This window comes from Salmo salar, chromosome 11 (assembly GCF_965601325.2).
Source record: "Salmo salar chromosome 11, fSalSal1, whole genome shotgun sequence".
NCBI classification, from domain to species: Eukaryota; Metazoa; Chordata; class Actinopteri; order Salmoniformes; family Salmonidae; genus Salmo; species Salmo salar.
Window position 1 is genome coordinate 6,096,491 of NC_138301.1, and position 19,033 is coordinate 6,115,523.

At 41.2% G+C, this 19,033-nt stretch overlaps 1 protein-coding gene across 1 annotated transcript in view; it reads right to left on the reverse strand.

Annotated features, from left to right (window-relative positions):
* Positions 1-19,033, reverse strand: part of LOC106561901 (low-density lipoprotein receptor-related protein 4-like) — a 278,722-nt gene that overhangs the window by 117,063 nt on the left and 142,626 nt on the right. The window contains 1 exon segment of the mRNA XM_014126232.3: positions 18,487-18,633. Within this exon segment, the coding sequence (XP_013981707.2) occupies positions 18,487-18,633 (147 nt within the window).

Consider the following 19,033-nt stretch of genomic DNA (forward strand, 5'->3'; position numbering starts at 1 on the left):
ACAACAAAAAAATCCAGAAAAACGCATGTCAAAAATGTTATGAAATGATTTGCATTTTAATGAGGGAAATAAGTATTTGACCCCTCTGCAAAACATGACTTAGTACTTGGTGGCAAAACCCTTGTTGGCAATCACAGAGGTCAGACGTTTCTTGTAGTTGGCCACCAGGTTTGCGCACATCTCAGGAGGGATTTTGTCCCACTCCTCTTTGCAGATATTCTCCAAGTCATTAAGGTTTCGAGGCTGACGTTTGGCAACTCGAAGCTTCAGCTCCCTCCACAGATTTTCTATGGGATTAAGGTCTGGAGACTGGCAAGGCCACTCCAGGACCTTAATGTGCTTCTTCTTGAGCCACTCCTTTGTTGCCTTGGCTGTGTGTTTGGGGTCATTGTCATGCTGGAATACCCATCCACGGCCCATTTTCAATGCCCTGGTTGAGGGAAGGAGGTTCTCACCCAAGATTTGACGGTACATGGCCCCGTCCATCGTCCCTTTGATGCGGTGAAGTTGTCCTGTCCCCTTAGCAGAAAAAACACCCCCAAAGCATAATGTTTCCACCTCCATGTTTGACGGTGGAGATGGTGTTCTTGGGGTCATAGGCAGCATTCCTCCTCCTCCAAACACGGCGAGTTGAGTTGATGTCAAAGAGCTCCATTTTGGTCTCATCTGACCACAACAATTTCACCAGTTGTCCTCTGAGTCATTCAGATGTTCATTGGCAAACTTCAGACGGGCATGTATATGTATTCTTGAGCAGGGGGACCTTGCGGGTGCTGCAGGATTTCAGTCCTTCACGGTGTAGTGTGTTACAAATTGTTTTCTTGTTGACTATGGTCCCAGCTTCCTTGAGATCATTGACAAGATCCTCCCGTGTAGTTCTGGGCTGATTCCTCACCGTTCTCATGAGCATTGCAACTCCACGAGGTGAGATCTTGCATGGAGCCCCAGGCCGAGGGATATTGACAGTTCTTTTGTGTTTCTTCCATTTGCAAATAATCACACCAAATGTTGTCAACTTCTCACCAAGCTGCTTGGCGATGGTCTTGTAGCCCATTTCAGCCTTGTGTAGGTCTACAATCTTGTCCCTGACATCCTTGGAGAGCTCTTTGGTCCTGGCCATGGTGGAGAGTTTGGAATCTGATTGATTGATTGCTTCTGTGGACAGGTGTCTTTTTTACAGGTAACAAGCTGCGGTTAGGAGCACTAATCTCAGCTCATTACCTGTATAAAAGACACCTGGGAGCCAGAAATCTTTCTCATTGAGAGGGGGTCAAATACTTATTTCCCTCATTAAAATGCAAATCAATTTATAACATTTCTGACATGTGTTTTTCTGGATATTTTTGTTGTTATTCTGTCTCTCACTGTTCAAATAAACCTACCATTAAAATTATAGACGGATCCTTTCTTTGTCAGTGGGCAAACGTACAAAATCAGCAGGGGATCAAATACTTTTTTCCCCCACTGTACCTATTTTATGTACGGAGAGAACATAATTGACTTTTGTGTATTGGCAAATGTAATGGACACTTACACACATGGCACATCTGTAACATGAACTCACTCTAGCAGAGGTTTATAGGTAATCTATGGTTGCTGGCTCACCTCAGAACTTTCAGCATACCTGCAGGGACAGTTTCTTTGCCTCCGACTTGCTCTCTCTCTTCCTCAAACAAACTCTCTCAGTGAAGCTGGCATACTTGGTATTCATACCACAAAAGATATAAATGAGCTCCCACAATGAATTTCAATAGATCCTGCAACCATGGAGAGGTAAATACCTGTCTATTTATGGAAAAATTGCCCTGATTAACTCCTTAGTCATATCTCAGTTTACTCACTTACTTCTGGCGCTGCATACTCCTGATGATTCTTTTTTCAAATCATATGAGCAAAAATGTTTGGCTTTATCTGGGATGCTAAACCAGAAAAAATAAAGCCTGCCTATCTATATAACGAATATGAATTGTGTGGGTTGAAATTATTAAATATAAAACCACAAAACCTCTCTCAAAAAGCTTAAATTATTCAAGTTTTACTTGAACCCTAAATGGTTCTCAAGTAGATTACTAAGAAAAGCTCATCCATTGTTTAAAAATGTCATTTTTGCCTTTGTGGCAGATTGCCATGTCTCATTTTCGAATAATTGAAAATTATACTTTTTTCAAATTCTCACTTTTTCAAACAAGCATTACAGAGCTGGCTACAATTTAAATTTCCTCCCCCTGAAAGGATAGAACAAATATTACAACAAATATTATGGCTGAACATAAATGTGCTGGTTGGTAAAATACCTGTATTTATGGGAAAGATGATTGAAATGGGTATTTTATTTTGAAATTATATTGTAAATTGGAATGGTAGATCAGAATTGTATGGGAAGGTCTGCTCAATCCAAGAGTACGACCAATTGATTACAGCATTACCCCAAAAATGGAGGAGGCAGCTGGCAGCGGGAGGAGGTAGGGAACTGGTCTGTCTGCCCAATATAAAGGATCAAAACTGGCAGAGGAATAAAAATAGCACAAATAGGAAAGTATACCAGTTTCAACTGAGGATCAGGATGTTGACAGCTGTGCCATACAAATTGCAAAATATTTGGGAAGAGATTTTGATGTACCGATTACATGGAGTAGGAGTTGATACAGTATATAAAACGAAGCAAGATTCAAGACTTCGTGCTTTCAGCTAAAATTATTATATAGAATTCTTACCACCAACAAAATATTGAAATTTGGGGCATTAAATCATCGAAGCTCTGCAGATTTTGTTGTGAGGACACAAAATCAATAGACCATTTATTTTGGTATTGCCATCAGGTAGCCTGTCTATGGCCTCAGGTTCAGGAATGGCTGAAAACGCACAACACTGATCTAAAATTGACCCTAGAAATAGTACTGTTAGGAGATCTGGAGAGACCGGGTCAGTCAATTACAAATATACTAATACTCTTAGTAAAAGTATTTATCTTCAACTCGCAATCTGTGGATTCTATTCATTTAGATAGATTGAAATTGCATGTTAAACATCACAGCATAGTTGAAAGATATATGGTGCGTAGAAATCCGAAGAGGGTGGTGGTCAGTAGAGATAGGTGAGGGAAGCTGAGGGTTGGGACGTGGAATTGGAGACACGTGGGAGTTCAGTTGCTGGGTGGGGGATAGAATGATGGTCAAAGATAAAAGTATAAAAAATTAAGTCAAAATAAAACATAACAAAAAGTAAGTTTGAATGACACTGAGGGGCAGTGTTTTTACAGCTAATGCCGGTTTGCCTGAGGCTAATGCCGGTTTGCCTGAGGCTGATGTCCATGTATGTGCACATACACGGACACACACACAGATAACTAATGCCATACATGCACTCAAACATATTCAGTTGGCCTTCCTGTTATGATTTTATTGTCTTTGTTGCTTTTTTCCATTGTTGTTTTCTATTTTCCTTTGTCTTTCTCTTTTTTCTCTTTTGTTCATTTTGTTGTTGGTGCATGGGGGGGAGGTCTTGGGAGTTGGGAATGGAATTCGTTTTTGTAATTATTATTATTTATTTTTTAATCTCGGGGGGGGGGGCTGTTGGGGAGTCTTGGATGGTTGAGGGGCAGCTCTTGGGAGGATCTTGGAGGGCTGGCGGTTGGGAGCTTGGGCCGGTGGCTGATGAATCGCTGGTTCAGGTCCCTGTTTTTTGACCTTGTGGGAGATCTGTCGACGTGCCCTTGAGCAGGGCGTTGACCCTGGTTGCTTCTGTGTGTCGCTCTGGATTGGAGTCTGTTAGATGACTAATGTGATGTAGTTGTTGAGCGGCTTCACTGAAAGTATATTGTATGTTTTAAACATTCAATAAATACATTTTTTTTAACTCCCCCTCTCGCTTTCTCTGTCTCACATACACAAGCCCTCTCTCTCCAACTCTCTTTCTTGATAACCATTTCTCTCTCTCTTGTGCTCTCTTTCTCACTCTCTCTCTCACACACACACACACACACACACACACACACACACGCACACACAAACCCCCTCTATCTCTCGCTTTGTGTTTTCCTTTCATAACCTATACCGACAGAGGTGGCTTATCTGATTCTTGGCATGGCTCCGACCCAGCACATCATTTCATACCATCAGCAGAGAGCAGTGGTGCAGCAAATATAGTTTGTCTTGGCAACAGAGGCAGCAGTGAGGCCCATCAGATAGGCTCTTTCTTGGCCTTCTCAGCCCCATTACGGTAAAAAAGCCTACAATGCTATCGAGCTGACATGCTCAATACGCTTTGAAGTAGCACAGTGTGATTTAAGTGCTACTAGAATGGAGACCCATGAGGAGTGTGGGTAATTGTGTGTACACCTAAACTGAGTGTATAAAACATTAAGAACACCTGCTCTTTCCATGACATAGACTAACCAGGTGAATCCAGATGAAAGCTATGATCCCTTATTGATGACACCTGTAAATCGAATTCAATCAGTGTAGATGAAGGGGAGGTTAAAGAAGGTTTTTTAAAACAATTGAGTCATGGATTGTGTATGTGTGCCATTCAGAGGGTGAATGGGCAAGACAAAATACACTGCTCAAAAAAATAAAGGGAACACTTAAACAACACAATGTAACTCCAAGTCAATCACACTTCTGTGAAATCAAACTGTCCACTTAGGAAGCAACACTGATTGACAATACATTTCACATGCTGCTGTGCAAATGGAATAGAAAACAGGTGGAAATTCTAGGCAATTAGCAAGACACCCCCAATAAAGGAGTGGTTCTGCAGGTGGTGACCACAGACCACTTCTCAGTTCCTATGCTTCCTGGCTGATGTTTTGGTCACTTTTGAATGCTGGCGGTGCTTTCACTCTAGTGGTAGCATGAGACGGAGTCTACAACCCACACAAGTGGCTCAAGTAATGCAGCTCATCCAGGATGGCGCATCAATGCGAGCTGTGGCAAGAAGGTTTGCTGTGTCTGTCAGTGTAGTGTCCAGAGCATGGAGGCGCTACCAGGAGACAGGCCAGTACATCAGGAGACGTGGAGGAAGCCGTAGGAGGGCAACAACCCAGCAGCAGGACCGCTACCTCCGCCTTTGTACAAGGAGGAGCAGGAGGAGCACTGCCAGAGCCCTGCAAAATGACCTCCAGCAGGCCACAAATGTGCATGTGTCTACTCAAACGGTCAGAAACAGACTCCATGAGGGTGGTATGAGGGCCCGACATCCACAGGTGGGGGTTGTGCTTACAGCCCAACACCGTGCAGGACGTTTGGCATTTGCCAGAGAACACCAAGATTGGCAAATTCGCCACAGCGCCCTGTGCTCTTCACAGATGAAAGCAGGTTCACACTAAGCACATGTGATAGACGTGACAGAGTCTGGAGACACCGTGGAGAACGTTCTGCTGCCTGCAACATAATGTCCTAGGGTTGTCATCTGATGAAGATCATCAAAGGTTAGTGCTACATTTAGCTGTGGTTTGTGTTTATGTGACATTATATGCTAGCTTGAAAAATGGGTGTCTGATTATTTCTGGCTGGGTACTCTGCTGACATAATCTAATGTTTTGCTTTCGTTGTAAAGCCTTTTTGAAATCGGACAGTGTGGTTAGATAAAGGAGAGTCTTGTCTTTAAAATGGTGTAAAACAGAGTACCCAGCCAGAAATAATCAGACACCCATTTTTCAAGCTAGCATATAATGTCACAAAAACCCAGAAGACAGCTAAATGCAGCACTAACCTTTGATGATCTTCATCAGATGACAACCATTGGACATTATGTTATACAATACATGCATGTTTTGTTCAATCAAGTTCATATTTATATCAAAAAACAGCTTTTTACATTAGCATGTGACGTTCAGAACTAGCATACCCCCCGCAAACTTCCGGGGAATTTGCTAACAATTTACTAAATTACTCACGATAAACGTTCACAAAAAGCATAACAATTATTTTAAGAATTATAGATACAGAACTCCTCTATGCACTCGATATGTCCGATTTTAAAATAGCTTTTTGGTGAAAGCACATTTTTCAATATTCTAAGTACATATCCCAGCCATCACGGGCTAGCTATTTAGACACCCGACAAGTTTAGCCTTCACCAAAATCAGATTTACTATAACAAAAATGTTATTACCTTTGTTGTCTTCGTCAGAATGCACTCCCAGGACTGCTACTTCAATAACAAATGTTGGTTTGGTCCCAAATAATCCATCGTTATATCCGAATAGCGGCGTTTTGTTCGTGGGTCCCAGACACTATCCGAAATGGTAAATCAGGGTCGTGCGCATGGCGCAATTCGTGACAAAAAAATTCTAAATATTCCATTACCGTACTTCGAAGCATGTCAACCGCTGTTTAAAATCAATTTTTATGCAATTTATCTCGTAAAAAAGCGATAATATTCCGACCGGGAATCTCCTTTTCGGCAAACAGAGGAAAAATCACAAAGACGGGGGGGAGCAGGGCACGCGCCTAAGCCCACAGTCCCTTGATCGGCCACTTGACAAAGGCGATAATGTGTTTCAGCCTGGGGCTGGGATGACGACATTCTGTTTTTTCCCGGGCTCTGAGAGCCTATGGAAGACGTAGGAAGTGTCACGTTAGAGCAGAGATCCTTTGTAAAAGATAGAGATGGCAAAGAAGTTCAAGAAATGGTCAGACAGGCCACTTCCTGTAAAGGAATCTCTCAGGTTTTGACCTGCCATTTGAGTTCTGTTATACTCACAGACACCATTCAAACAGTTTTAGAAACTTTGGAGTGTTTTCTATCCAAAGCCAATAATTATATGCATATTCTAGTTACTGGGCAGGAGTAGTAACCAGATTAAATCGGGTACATTTTTTATCCAGCCGTGAAAATACTGCCCCCTAGCCATAACAGGTTAAAGTATTGATTGGGGACTTATTTGAGGAGGAATGTAACTGTTTTTCTGGGTGATTTGTGATGTTTTATGTTTGCTTCCCATGACTGTGTATTTGTAATTATACATACATACATACATACATACATACATACATACATACATACATACATACATACATACATACATGCATACATACATACATACATACATACATACATGCATGCATGCATGCATGCATGTATGTGTCTGTATTCACTTGTGGCCATTGTGCCCTTGGGCTGAATATAATCATTAAAATTCCCTTGTTCCAGCCGTCATGCTCAGCAGAATCTCTCACTCACATGGCTCTCTCAGATATCTAAATTCTTATTAACCAATGCCCGTCATGTGATCGGGTCCTTCTCGCAGGTCCGAAATACAAGTGAAGACAGACACATCGGAGATGTAACGACATGAGTCCTTTATCGAATTCCGAGGTGCACTTTGAAGATGTTAGAAGAACTGTCCACATTTTCTTTTCCTCAGCCAACAAGATGAGTAATGAACAGCAGAATCACTAGCTTATATCAATCTACCATCCCCCATTGCAGAAAAGTTTACCTATTCTATTTGTCAGTTTCTAAATGTTACTAAATGCAATTAGCAGTAAAACACAGTTCTCAAGTGCACCACACAAATGCGAGCGGTTTCATGTGAGAGATGAAAATATCCCGTAGAAATTCTGAAAGAGGGGAGATCTAAATATGCAACAACTAGCATGGGTTGCTAAAATTACTGTTGTGCCTTTGGCTATTGGTCAATGAAAGAAAGCTGATTTGAAAGCCTGAGAACATGAGAGAAATGCTGGAAGTGGCATAAGAATCATGATTATTTGCATCAATCCAGTGGCCACTTGTTTTGAAAACTCCATCACAAGTGCGCTACTGAAACACCACTAGCCAAACACAACACTCTGATTGGTGCACACCTGAAGTAAAGGGTTACTACACCAAAAATAAAATTCTCAGATTTTTTGAAAAACAATAAAACAACAGAGTGAAGAAAAAGTAGCAAACAAGTGCTCAGCATATGTGGGAACTCCTTCAAGACTGTTGGAAAATCATTCCAGGTGAAGCTGGTTGAGAGAATGCCAAGAGTGTGCAAACTGTCATCAAGGCAAAGGGTGGTTACTTTGAAGAATCTCAAATATAAAATATATTTTCATTTCAACACTTTTTTGGTTACAACATGATTCCATATGTGCTATTTCATAGTTTTGATGTCTTCACTATTATTCTACAACATAGAAAACCTTTGACTGGTACTGTAATTATTGGCATGTCCAGAAACAACCCATAGCCCTTACTTCCTTGGGCAATTCATATGGATAATGGGAAAATGTAAGCAATGTGGTTGTAGCATTTTAGTTGTATTTTTTATGCATTATTTCCATATTGCGTATATACAAATCTATTTAATTCATATCTACACATGCCTAGGAGTTGTTTCTGGACAGGGACATATCTTACCCTATATGTTTGTGAAAGACAAACTTCAGCACCTACTTTATTAAGGTGAGTTTGGAATGCTACAGATACAGTGGTTTCTCTTTTAAATGTTGCTAGTTTACGCCGCGGGACTTAGAGGTAATTTGTGGTTTAGTACTGTACCCTGCGGCACCACTTCATTGCTCCAGACCAGCGCAAGGGGGAGTTAGAGCAATGATTATGCTTTTGTGTCCTACTGTGTCTCTAACTGACAATGAATTGGCGACATAAATCTAAATAGAAACTGATAATTGTGCAAGACCTCAGTATAACTTACTAAAACTGTTGTTACACTAAGGCTTTTATTATTTATTTTGTTAGGATTATTTTGCTCTTACTTCAGTACTGTAGGCCACTCCCGACCAGTCACGCTGTAGTGCGCCTGAGTGGTGAATGGTCTAAGACACTCCATAGCAGTGCAAGCTGTGTTGTTACAGATGCTGGTTCAATACCTGTGCCGGCCTCGACTGGGAGACCCAGTCTGTAGGATTTTGGTTTTTCTCCCTCTAAAAACAGAAATAAATAATTCTAAATAACAAACTGGCTTTATTTACAAATAAGTAACGATGTCTCACCCCATGTTCAAGAATGGCCTTTTTCCCGCTCATTTTATGTTATCTGAAAACAAAATCATCTTCAAAATATTTAGTGTTCTTAGTGCCAGTCTGCATGTTCAAACTAAAACAATGTAGCCAATAATGGCATCTTTATACTGTCATTAATAAAATACACTGCTCAAAAAAATAAAGGGAACACTTAAACAACACAATGTAACTCCAAGTCAATCACACTTCTGTGAAATCAAACTGTCCACTAAGGAAGCAACACTGATTGACAATACATTTCACATGCTGTTGTGCAAATGGAATAGACAACAGGTGGAAATTATAGGCAATTAGCAAGACACCCCCAATAAAGGACTGGCTGATGTTTTGGTCACTTTTGAATGCTGGCGGTGCTTACACTCTAGTGGTAGCATAAGACAGAGTCTACAACCCACACAAGTGGCTCAGTTAGTGCAGCTCATCCAGGATGGCACATCAATGCGAGCTGTGGCAAGAAGGTTTGCTGTGTCTGTCAGCGTAGTGCCCAGAGCATGGAGGCGCTACCAGGAGACAGGCCAGTACATCAGAAGACGTGGAGGAGGCCGTAGGAGGGCAACAACCCAGCAGCAGGACCGCTACCTCCGCCTTTGTGCAAGGAGGAGCAGGAGGAGCACTGCCACAGCCCTGCAAAATGACCTCCTATATATATATATATATATATACACACACTGCTCAAAAAAATTAAGGGAACACTAAAATAACACATCCTAGATCTGAATGAATGACATTATCTTATTAAAGACTTTTTTCTTTACATAGTTGAATGTGCTGACAACAAAATCACACAAAAATAATCAATGAAAATCCAATTTATCAACCCATGGAGGTCTGGATTTGGAGTCACACTCAAAATTAAAGTGGAAAACCACACTACAGGCTGATCCAACTTTGATGTAATGTCCTTAAAACAAGTCAAAATGAGGCTCAGGAGTGTGTGTGGCCACCTCCCTACAACGCCTGGGCATGCTCCTGATGAGGTGGCGGATGGTCTCCTGAGGGATCTCCTCCCAGACCTGGACTAAAGCATCCGCCAACTCCTGGACAGTCTGTGGTGCAACGTGGCGTTGGTGGATGGAGCGAGACATGATGTCCCAGATGTGCTCAATTGGATTCAGGTCTGGGGAACAGGCGGGCCAGTCCATAGAATCAATGCCTTCCTCTTGCAGGAACTGCTGACACACTCCAGCAGGATGTACTGTTTTTTTATTCTGTATATATGAATTATAAATCAGCCTTTACTTAAATCATTGCATAGTTATAATAAGTAATAATTGATGTAATACATACATGCAGAAACAGCATCATTCAAATAATGGAGTTTGATACACCTGGTATTATCTAACATATTCCTCTCAATTGTACATTTTGTACATTTTTTGGGGCCAAATACTTATTTTCCACCATAATTTGCAAATAAATTCATAAAAAATCCTACAATGTGATTTTTTGGATTTTTTTTCTCATTTTGTCTGTCATAGTTGAAGTGTACCTATGATGAAAATTACAGGCCTCTCTCATCTTTTTAAGTGGGAGAACTTGCACAATTGGTGGCTGACTAAATACTTTTTTGCCCCACTGTATGTGTTTCGTAAGGACAGAGTAGCTAACAAATTGTCAGCCAACATAACGTGTTCCTTTTGTCCAGATGGGCAAGGACAGTGTGTAGTGCAATAGAGATTGCATCATCTGTGGATCTGTTGGGGCAGTATGCAAATTGGAGTGGGTCTAGGGTTTCTGGGATAATGGTGTTGATGTGACCAGCCTTTCAAAGCACCTTATGGCAACAGAAGTGAGTGCTACGGGTCAGTAGTCATTTAGGCTGGTTACCTTGGTGTTCTTGGGCACTGCTTGAAACATTACAGACTCGGTCAGGGACAGGTTGAAAATGTCAGTGAAGACACTTGCCAGTTGTTCAGCACATGCTCGGAGTACACGTCATGGTAATCTACCTGGCTCTGCGGCCTTGTGACTGTTGACCTGCTTAAAGGTCTTACTCACATCGGCTACGGAGAGCTTGATCACACAGTCGTCTGGAACAGATGATGCTCTCATGCATGCCTCAGTGTTGCTTGCCTCGAAGCGAGCATAGAAGTTATTTAGCTCGTCTGGTAGGCTCGTGTCACCGGGCAGCTCACAGCTGTGCTTCCCTTTGTAGTCCATAATAGTTTACAAGCCCTGCCACAACCAACGAGCGTCGGAGCTGGTGTTGTACGATTCAATCTTAGTCCTGTATTGATGCTTTAACTGTTTGATGGTTCATCAGAGGGAATAGCAAGATTTCTTATAAGCGTCCGGGTTAGAGTCACACTCCTTGAAAGCGGCAGCCTCTATCCTTTAGCTCAGTGCGGATGTTGCCTGTAATCCATAGCTTCAGGTTGAGGTGTATACATACGTTCACTGTGGGAACGACGTAATCGATGCACTTATTGATGAAGCCAGTGACTAATATGGTGTACTCCTCAATGCCATTGGAAGAATCTCGGAACATATTCCAGTCTGTGCTAGCAAAACAGTCCTGTAGCTTAGCATCTGCGTCATCTGACCACTTCCTTATTGAGCGAGTCCCTGGTACTTCCTGCTTTAGTTTTTGCTTGTAAGCAGGAATCAGGAGAATAGAGTTATGGTCAGATTTGCCAAATGGAGGGTGAGCTTTGTACGCTTCTCTGTGTGTGGAGTAAAGGTGATGTAGAGTTTTTTTTCCTCTGGCACATTTAATATGCTTGTAGAAATGAGGTAAAACAGATTTAAGTTTACCTGCATTAACCCTTTCACGCGTGAGTTCCAAATATCTCTAACGGTCGCCTCAGCGTGAGTTTTTTTATGCACGTGATGTTCGAACGTTCTCTCCATTCCAGGATGTGATTGTTACATGAACAACAACACTGAATGGCTCAGAGTGGGAGTGAGAGGTTACCGTGATTGACTGCCTGCACGCGCCATTTGTATCAATAAATCACTATCAGAAAATGTTTTGTGTGGTATTATTGATATATTTAGTATTTTATTGACGTTTTTCAATTACCCGTGATAAATCATGCATTCCGATTTTTGCATAAATTGTAATGGGTGTAAAATAATGTTTTGAAGGTTGTACTCATTATGATGAGCTAAGCTAATTCCAGCTATGTGTATGGAGCCATGTTTGTTGACATACAATGCATTCTGGGTTTCATGTAATCATCCGTTTGACCAAAGATGTTATAACAAAATGAGGTGAGTAAGAGTTCACTCATTTTTTGAGGACTTCTGCAAATGAATGGTGGGATGTGAACGACAGTAGATGACACACCCCTTCAACATGCATACTGTAAACAGACCAAACTCATCTTGTCTTCTCTTATTATCTTCGGTTTCTGTGAGGAAAAAATGCATGGCAGCGTGCTGAAAATAATCGACGGATTACTTTCAATTTCTAGAAAGTGTTTTACCTAATTATTTCGATCAATGGTGAGCTCACTCGTGATGTGATTAATTATACATAGTAATTGCTATTAGCTAATTCATGGTATAGTTTACGTCAGCCGAGAGTTAGAAAATATGACCGCTTGTGTTGCATCAATCTTTCCTCAGTTAGCGCTAGGACAAATGTAGCCTACATTTTTCCAGTTAGGATGATTGTGTTATGCTATAGATACTTCTGTGAATATCTGAACATTGCATCCAAAAATAAACTGCTCACATTCTGGACATAACTTTGTAAGGACTGTTTGTGTAAATAATTTCTGAAAAAAGTGTGGCCAGCTCAAATGCTGATTGTTGCGTCATTTGAAATGAGTGTTCTAATCACACGGGGTGTGATCGTACGCTTCAGGGACCACTGTAGAACGATCACACCCCGTGTGATGGTACGTGTGAAAGGGTTAAAGTCCCCGGCCACTAGGAGTGCCACCTCTGGATGAGCATTTTCTTGTTATACAGCTCATTGAGTGTGGTCTTCGTTCCAGCATCGGCTTGTGGTGGTAAATAGACAGCTAGAAAAAATATACATAAACTCATGATAAGCTGGTCTACAGGGGAGAAAAACCTTGAGACTTACTTCAAATGAGATTTCGTGCACCAGCTGTTATTTACAAATAGACACAGATTGCCACCCCTTGTCTTACCCGGAGGCAGCTGTTCTATCTTGCCGATGGACCGAAACACCCATCCAGCTGTATGTTATCCATGTCGACGTTCAGCCACGACTCGGTGAAACATAAGATATTACAGTTTTTAATGTCCCGTTGGTAGGATAGTCTTGATCAGAGCTCATCCATTATGTTATCCAATCATTGCATGTTGGCTAATAGGACTAATGGTAGAGGGGGATTACTCACTCGACCTACATCCCCGATATCTCCGTCTCTTCTTCATGCGAATGACGGGTTCTGAAGTAAATCCTTCGCGTCCGACTCGTTAAATAAAAAATCTTTGTTCAGTACGAGGTGTGTAATTGCTGTCCTGATATCCAGAAGCTCTTTTCAGTCATAAGAGACAGTGGCAGAAACATTATGTACAAAATAAGTTACAAATAACGTGAAAAAACACGCACAATTGGTTAGGAGCACGTAAAACGGCAGCCATCTCCTCCGGCGCCATCCCTATCAAACTATAAGACTCGTCTATTGGACACATGCACACACATTGCACCGAATACATCTGTTTATCCTACAGCTACTGTAAGCAGTAATCATGAGCCTATAAACCAGAGTTAAACCAGCACTGAGGTGGTGTGCAATAGTAGGAACACCACTTTATGCAGCTCACCCTGCACTATCAGCTCCAATGTAAATAACATGAGTAAGTCTACCTCAGACAAGCTTCCCAGTAAAGCATTAACCTGTTAGGGCTAGGGGGCAGTATTTACATGGCCGGATAAAAAACGTACCCGATTTAATCTGGTTACTACTCCTGCCCAGTAACTAGAATATGCATATAATTATTGGCTTTGGATAGAAAACACCCTAAAGTTTCTAAAACTGTTTGAATGGTGTCTGTGAGTATAACAGAACTCATATGGCAGGCAAACACCTGAGAAGATTTCATGCAGGAAGTGCCCTGTCTGACAAGGTGTTGTTGTTCTTGCCTCTGTTTATTGAAGAGTCAGGATCTTAGCTGTAACGTGACACTTCCTACAGCTCCAATAGGCTCTCAGAGCCCGGGAAAAAGCTGAACGATGTCGAGGCAGCCCCAGGCTGAAACACATAATCGCCTTTGCCAAGTGGCCGATCAGAGGACAAAGGAATTAGGCGCCTGCCCGAGTCGACCCCATGCTGTATTTTCTTTCGGCTGTTTACCTAATTGCAGATTCCCGGTCGGAATATTATGGCTTTTTTACGAGAAAAATTGCATAAAAATTGATTTTAAACAGCGGTTGACATGCTTCGAAGTACGGTAATGAAATATTTTGAAATCTTTTGTCACGAAATGCGCCGTGCGCGTGACCCTTATTTACCATTCGGATAGTGTCCTGAACGCACGAACAAAACGCCGCTGTTGGAACATAACTATGGATTATTTTGGACCAAACCAACATTTGTTATTGAAGTAGAAGTCCTGGGAGTGCATTCTGACGAAGAACAGGAAAGGTAATCAAACTTTTCTAATAGTAAATCTGATTTTGGTGAAGGCTAAACTTGCTGGGTGTCTAAATAGCTAGCCCTGTGATGCCGGGCTATCTACTTAGAATATTGCAAAATGTGCTTTCACCGAAAAGCTATTTTAAAATCGAACATATCGAGTGCATAGAGGAGTTCTGTATCTATAATTCTTAAAATAATTGTTATGCTTTTTGTGAACGTTTATCGTGAGTAATTTAGTAAATTGTTAGTGAATTCGCCGGAAGTTTGCGGGGGGTATGCTAGTTCTGAACGTCACATGCTAATGTAAAAAGCTGTTTTTTGATATAAATATGAACTTGATTGAACAAAACATGCATGTATTGTATAACATAATGTCCTAGGTGTGTCATCTGACGAAGATCATCAAAGGTTGTGCTGCATTTAGCTGTCTTCTGGGTTTTTGTGACATTATATGCTAGCTTGAAAAATGGGTGTCTGATTATTTCTGGCTGGGTACTCTGCTGACATAATCTAATGTTTTGCTTTCGTTGTAAAGCCTTTTTGAAATCGGACAGTGTGGTTAGATTAACCTCTCTGGGCTAGGCGGGACGAATTCGTCCCACCTACGCAACAGCCAGTTGAATCCCGTGGCGCGATTTTCAAATACCTTAGAAATGCTATTACTTCAATTTCTCAAACATATGACTATTTTACAGCATTTTAAAGACAAGAATCTCGTTAATCGAACCACACTGTCCGGATAAAAAACATACCCGATTTAATCTGGTTACTATTCCTGCCCAGAAACTAGAATATGCATATAATTAGTAGATTTGGATAGAAAACACTCTAAAGTTTCTAAAAATGTTTGAATGGTGTCTCTGAGTATAACAGAACTCATATGGCAGGCCAAAACCTGAGAAGATTCTATACAGGAAGTGCCCTGTCTGACAATTTGTTCTCCTTCTAGGGCATCTCTATCAAAAATACAGCATCTCTGCTGTAAAGTGACATTTTCTAAGGCTTTCATTGGCTCTAGGAAGGTGCCAGAAAGTGGAATGAGAGCTCTCCAGTCTCTGGGCGAAAAACAGCAGGGGTTTTTGTGAGTGGTCCTACTGAGAACAATGACACTGAGGCGCGAGTGCACGAGACGACTCTATTTTTTTCTTTCAGTGTTTGAACGAATACAACGTCGCGCGGTTGGAATATTATCGCTATTTTACAAGAAAAATAGCATATTAATTGATTTTAAACAGCTTTCGACATGCTTCGAATTACGGTAATGGAATATTTTGAATTTTTTAGTCACGAAATGCGCCGGCACTTCACCCTTCAGATAGTGATTGGAACGCACGAACAAAACGGAGCTATTTGGATACAACTATGGAATATTTGGAACCAAAACAACATTTGTTATTGAAGTAGAAGTCCTGGGAGTGCATTCTGACGAAGAACAGCAAAGGTATTCCAATTTTTCTTATAGTAAATCTGAGTTTGGTGAGGGCCAAACTTGGTGGGTGTCAAATTAGCTAGCCGTGATGGCTGGGCTATGTACTCAGAATATTGCAAAATGTGCTTTCACCGAAAAGCTATTTTAAAATCGGACACCGCGATTGCATAAAGGAGTTCTGTATCTGTAATTCTTAAAATAATTGTTATGTATTTTGTGAACGTTAATCGTGAGTAATTTAGTAAATTCACCGGAAGTTTGTGGTGGGTATGCTATTTCTGAACATCACATGCTAATGTAAAAAGCTGTTTTTTGATATAAATATGAACTTGATTGAACAAAACATGCATGTATTGTATAACATAATGTCCTAGGAGTGTCATCTGATGAAGATCAAAGGTTAGTGCTGCATTTAGCTGTGGTTTTGGTTTTTGTGACATATATGCTTGCTTTGAAAATGGCTGTGCAAACGTCCCACCTTGCCCAGGGAGGTTAAGAAATCATGCGACTAAACTAAATAAAAAGAAACTACACTACGAAACAAAGATAAATTATATAAAGAATAATAGTGAAAAGCTTTGGTGCACCTTAAATGAAATTGAGGAAAAAAGCCAACTTGGCTCCTTCATTCATTGAATCAGATGAAGTCAGTGTGGAAGAGGTGAATAAATTATTGTTGTCTATCAACAATGACAAGCCACCAGGGTCTGACAATCTGGATGAAAAATTACTCAGGATAATAGCAGACAATATTGCCACTCCTATTTGCCACATCTTCAATTTAAGCCTACTAGAGAGCGTGTGCCCTCAGGCCCGGAGGGAAGCTAAAGTCATTCCGCTACCCAAGAAGAGTAAAGCCCCCTTTACTGGCTCAAATAGCTGACCAATCAGCCTGTTACCAACCCTTCCGGAAAAAATTTGTGTTTTACAGTAAACAAATTGACAACAGAATTTCAGCCTACTTCTAGGCAATGACACTCAACAAGCACAGCACTTAAACAAATTATTTATGATTGGCTGAGAGAAATTGATGATAAAATAATTGTGGGGGCTGTCTTGTTAGACTTCAGTGCAGCTTTTGACATTATTGATCATAGTCCGCTGCTGGAAAAACATATGTGTTATGGCTTTACACCCCATGCTATAATGTGGACAGTGAGTTACTTGTCTAACAGAACACAGAGGGTGTTCTTTAATAGAAGCCTCTCAAATAGAATCCAGTTAGAATTAGGAATTCCCCAGGGTAGCTGTTTAGGCACCTTGCTTTTTTCTATTTTTACCAACGACATGCCACTGACTTTGAGTAAAGCCAGTGTATCTATGTATGCAGATGACTCAACGCTATAAATGTCAGCTACTACAGCAACTGCAACACTCAACAAAGAGCTGCAGTTAGTTTCAGAGGGGGTGGCAAGGAATAAGTTAGCCATATTTCTAAAACTAAAAGCATTGTATTTGGAACAAAACACTCACTAAACCATAAACCTCAACTAAATATTGTAAGAAATAATGTGGATATTGAGCTAGTTGAGATGACTAAACTGCTTGGAGTAACCTAGATTGTAAACTGTCATGGTCAAAACATATTGATGCAGTAGTAGCTAAGATGGGGAGAAGTCCATCGATATTAAAGCGATGTTCTGCCTTCTTAACAACACTATCAACAAGGCAGGTCCTACAGGCCCTAGTTTTGTCGCACCTTGACTAATGTTCAGTCGATTGGTCACAAAAAAGGACTTAGGAAAATTGCAATTGGCTCAGAACAGGGCACCATGGCTGGCCCTTGGATGTACACAGAGAGCTCATATTAATAATATGCATTAGAGATTGACTTCATCACTAATTTTATTTTCGAGAGTTATTGACATGTTGAATGCACTGAGCTGTCTGTCTAAACGACTGGCACACAGCTCGGACACCCATGCATACCCCACAAGACATGCCACAAGAGGTATCTTCACAGTCCCCAAGTCCAAAACAGACTATGGGAGGCACACAATACTACATAGAGCCATGACTACATGGAACTCTATTCCACATCAAGTAACTGACGCAAGCAGTAAAATTTGATTTAAAAAAGATACAAAAACACCTTATGGAACAGTGGGGACTGTGAAGCAACACAAACAATGGCACAGACACATGCTTGCATACACACACAAACACACACAAACACACACACACAAACACACACACACACAGTACTGTAGATATGTGGTACTGGTGGAGTAGGGCCTGAGGGCACACAGTGTGTTGTGAAATCTGTGAAGGTATTGTAATGTTTTTAAAATTGTATAAACTGCCTTAATTTTGCTGGACCCCAGGAAGAGAGCAGCTAATGGGGATCCATAATAAATATAAATACAACCAAACAAAACATAAAGGTACAATATGGAGATGGCTCACATACATACGCCAATTACTTTTTCTTCTCTGGCACATTTCGATATTGTACCCGATATAGTAACGGACGTCAAGCGAGAGAGAAAGAGACAAATGGAGATATTTAGATGTAACTCACTGCACCCATCCTCGTCACTGTGATCTCCACAGTCGTTGTCCCCGTCACACTGCCACTGGGCCGGGATACATGTACACTCCCCAAAAGCGCTCACTGCACATGTGAAGTGGTTGCGCCCGCATGAACACTCCGCACTGCCCAACACACCTGGAAAGAGACAGAGAGAAGAGGAAACCAGGTTAGGAAAATGCTAAAACAATACACTTAGAGAACACGCTTGTATAGCAGAGGTGGTTTGGTGAACTATCCTCTTGTGATGAGTAACCTTGCCTGAGGTCTGGTTTCCTACATACAGATTAAGCCTAATCCTAGGTTAAAAAGCATGCTCAAAGGAGAATCTCCATTGAAATAACTTTTTTGTCTGGGACTAGGCTTAATCTTTGTCCGAGAAACCAGCCCTAAGAGATGTGGGGGGTCCCATAACTATGTCTAGAAGTTAGCTATGTGCTTTTTATCTGGCCCGCAAATTGATTTTAACAAACAAATTGGTCCCAAAAGAATTTGAATTTCTAAATCCCGATGTGGCCCTCAAGCCAAAAGTATGCCC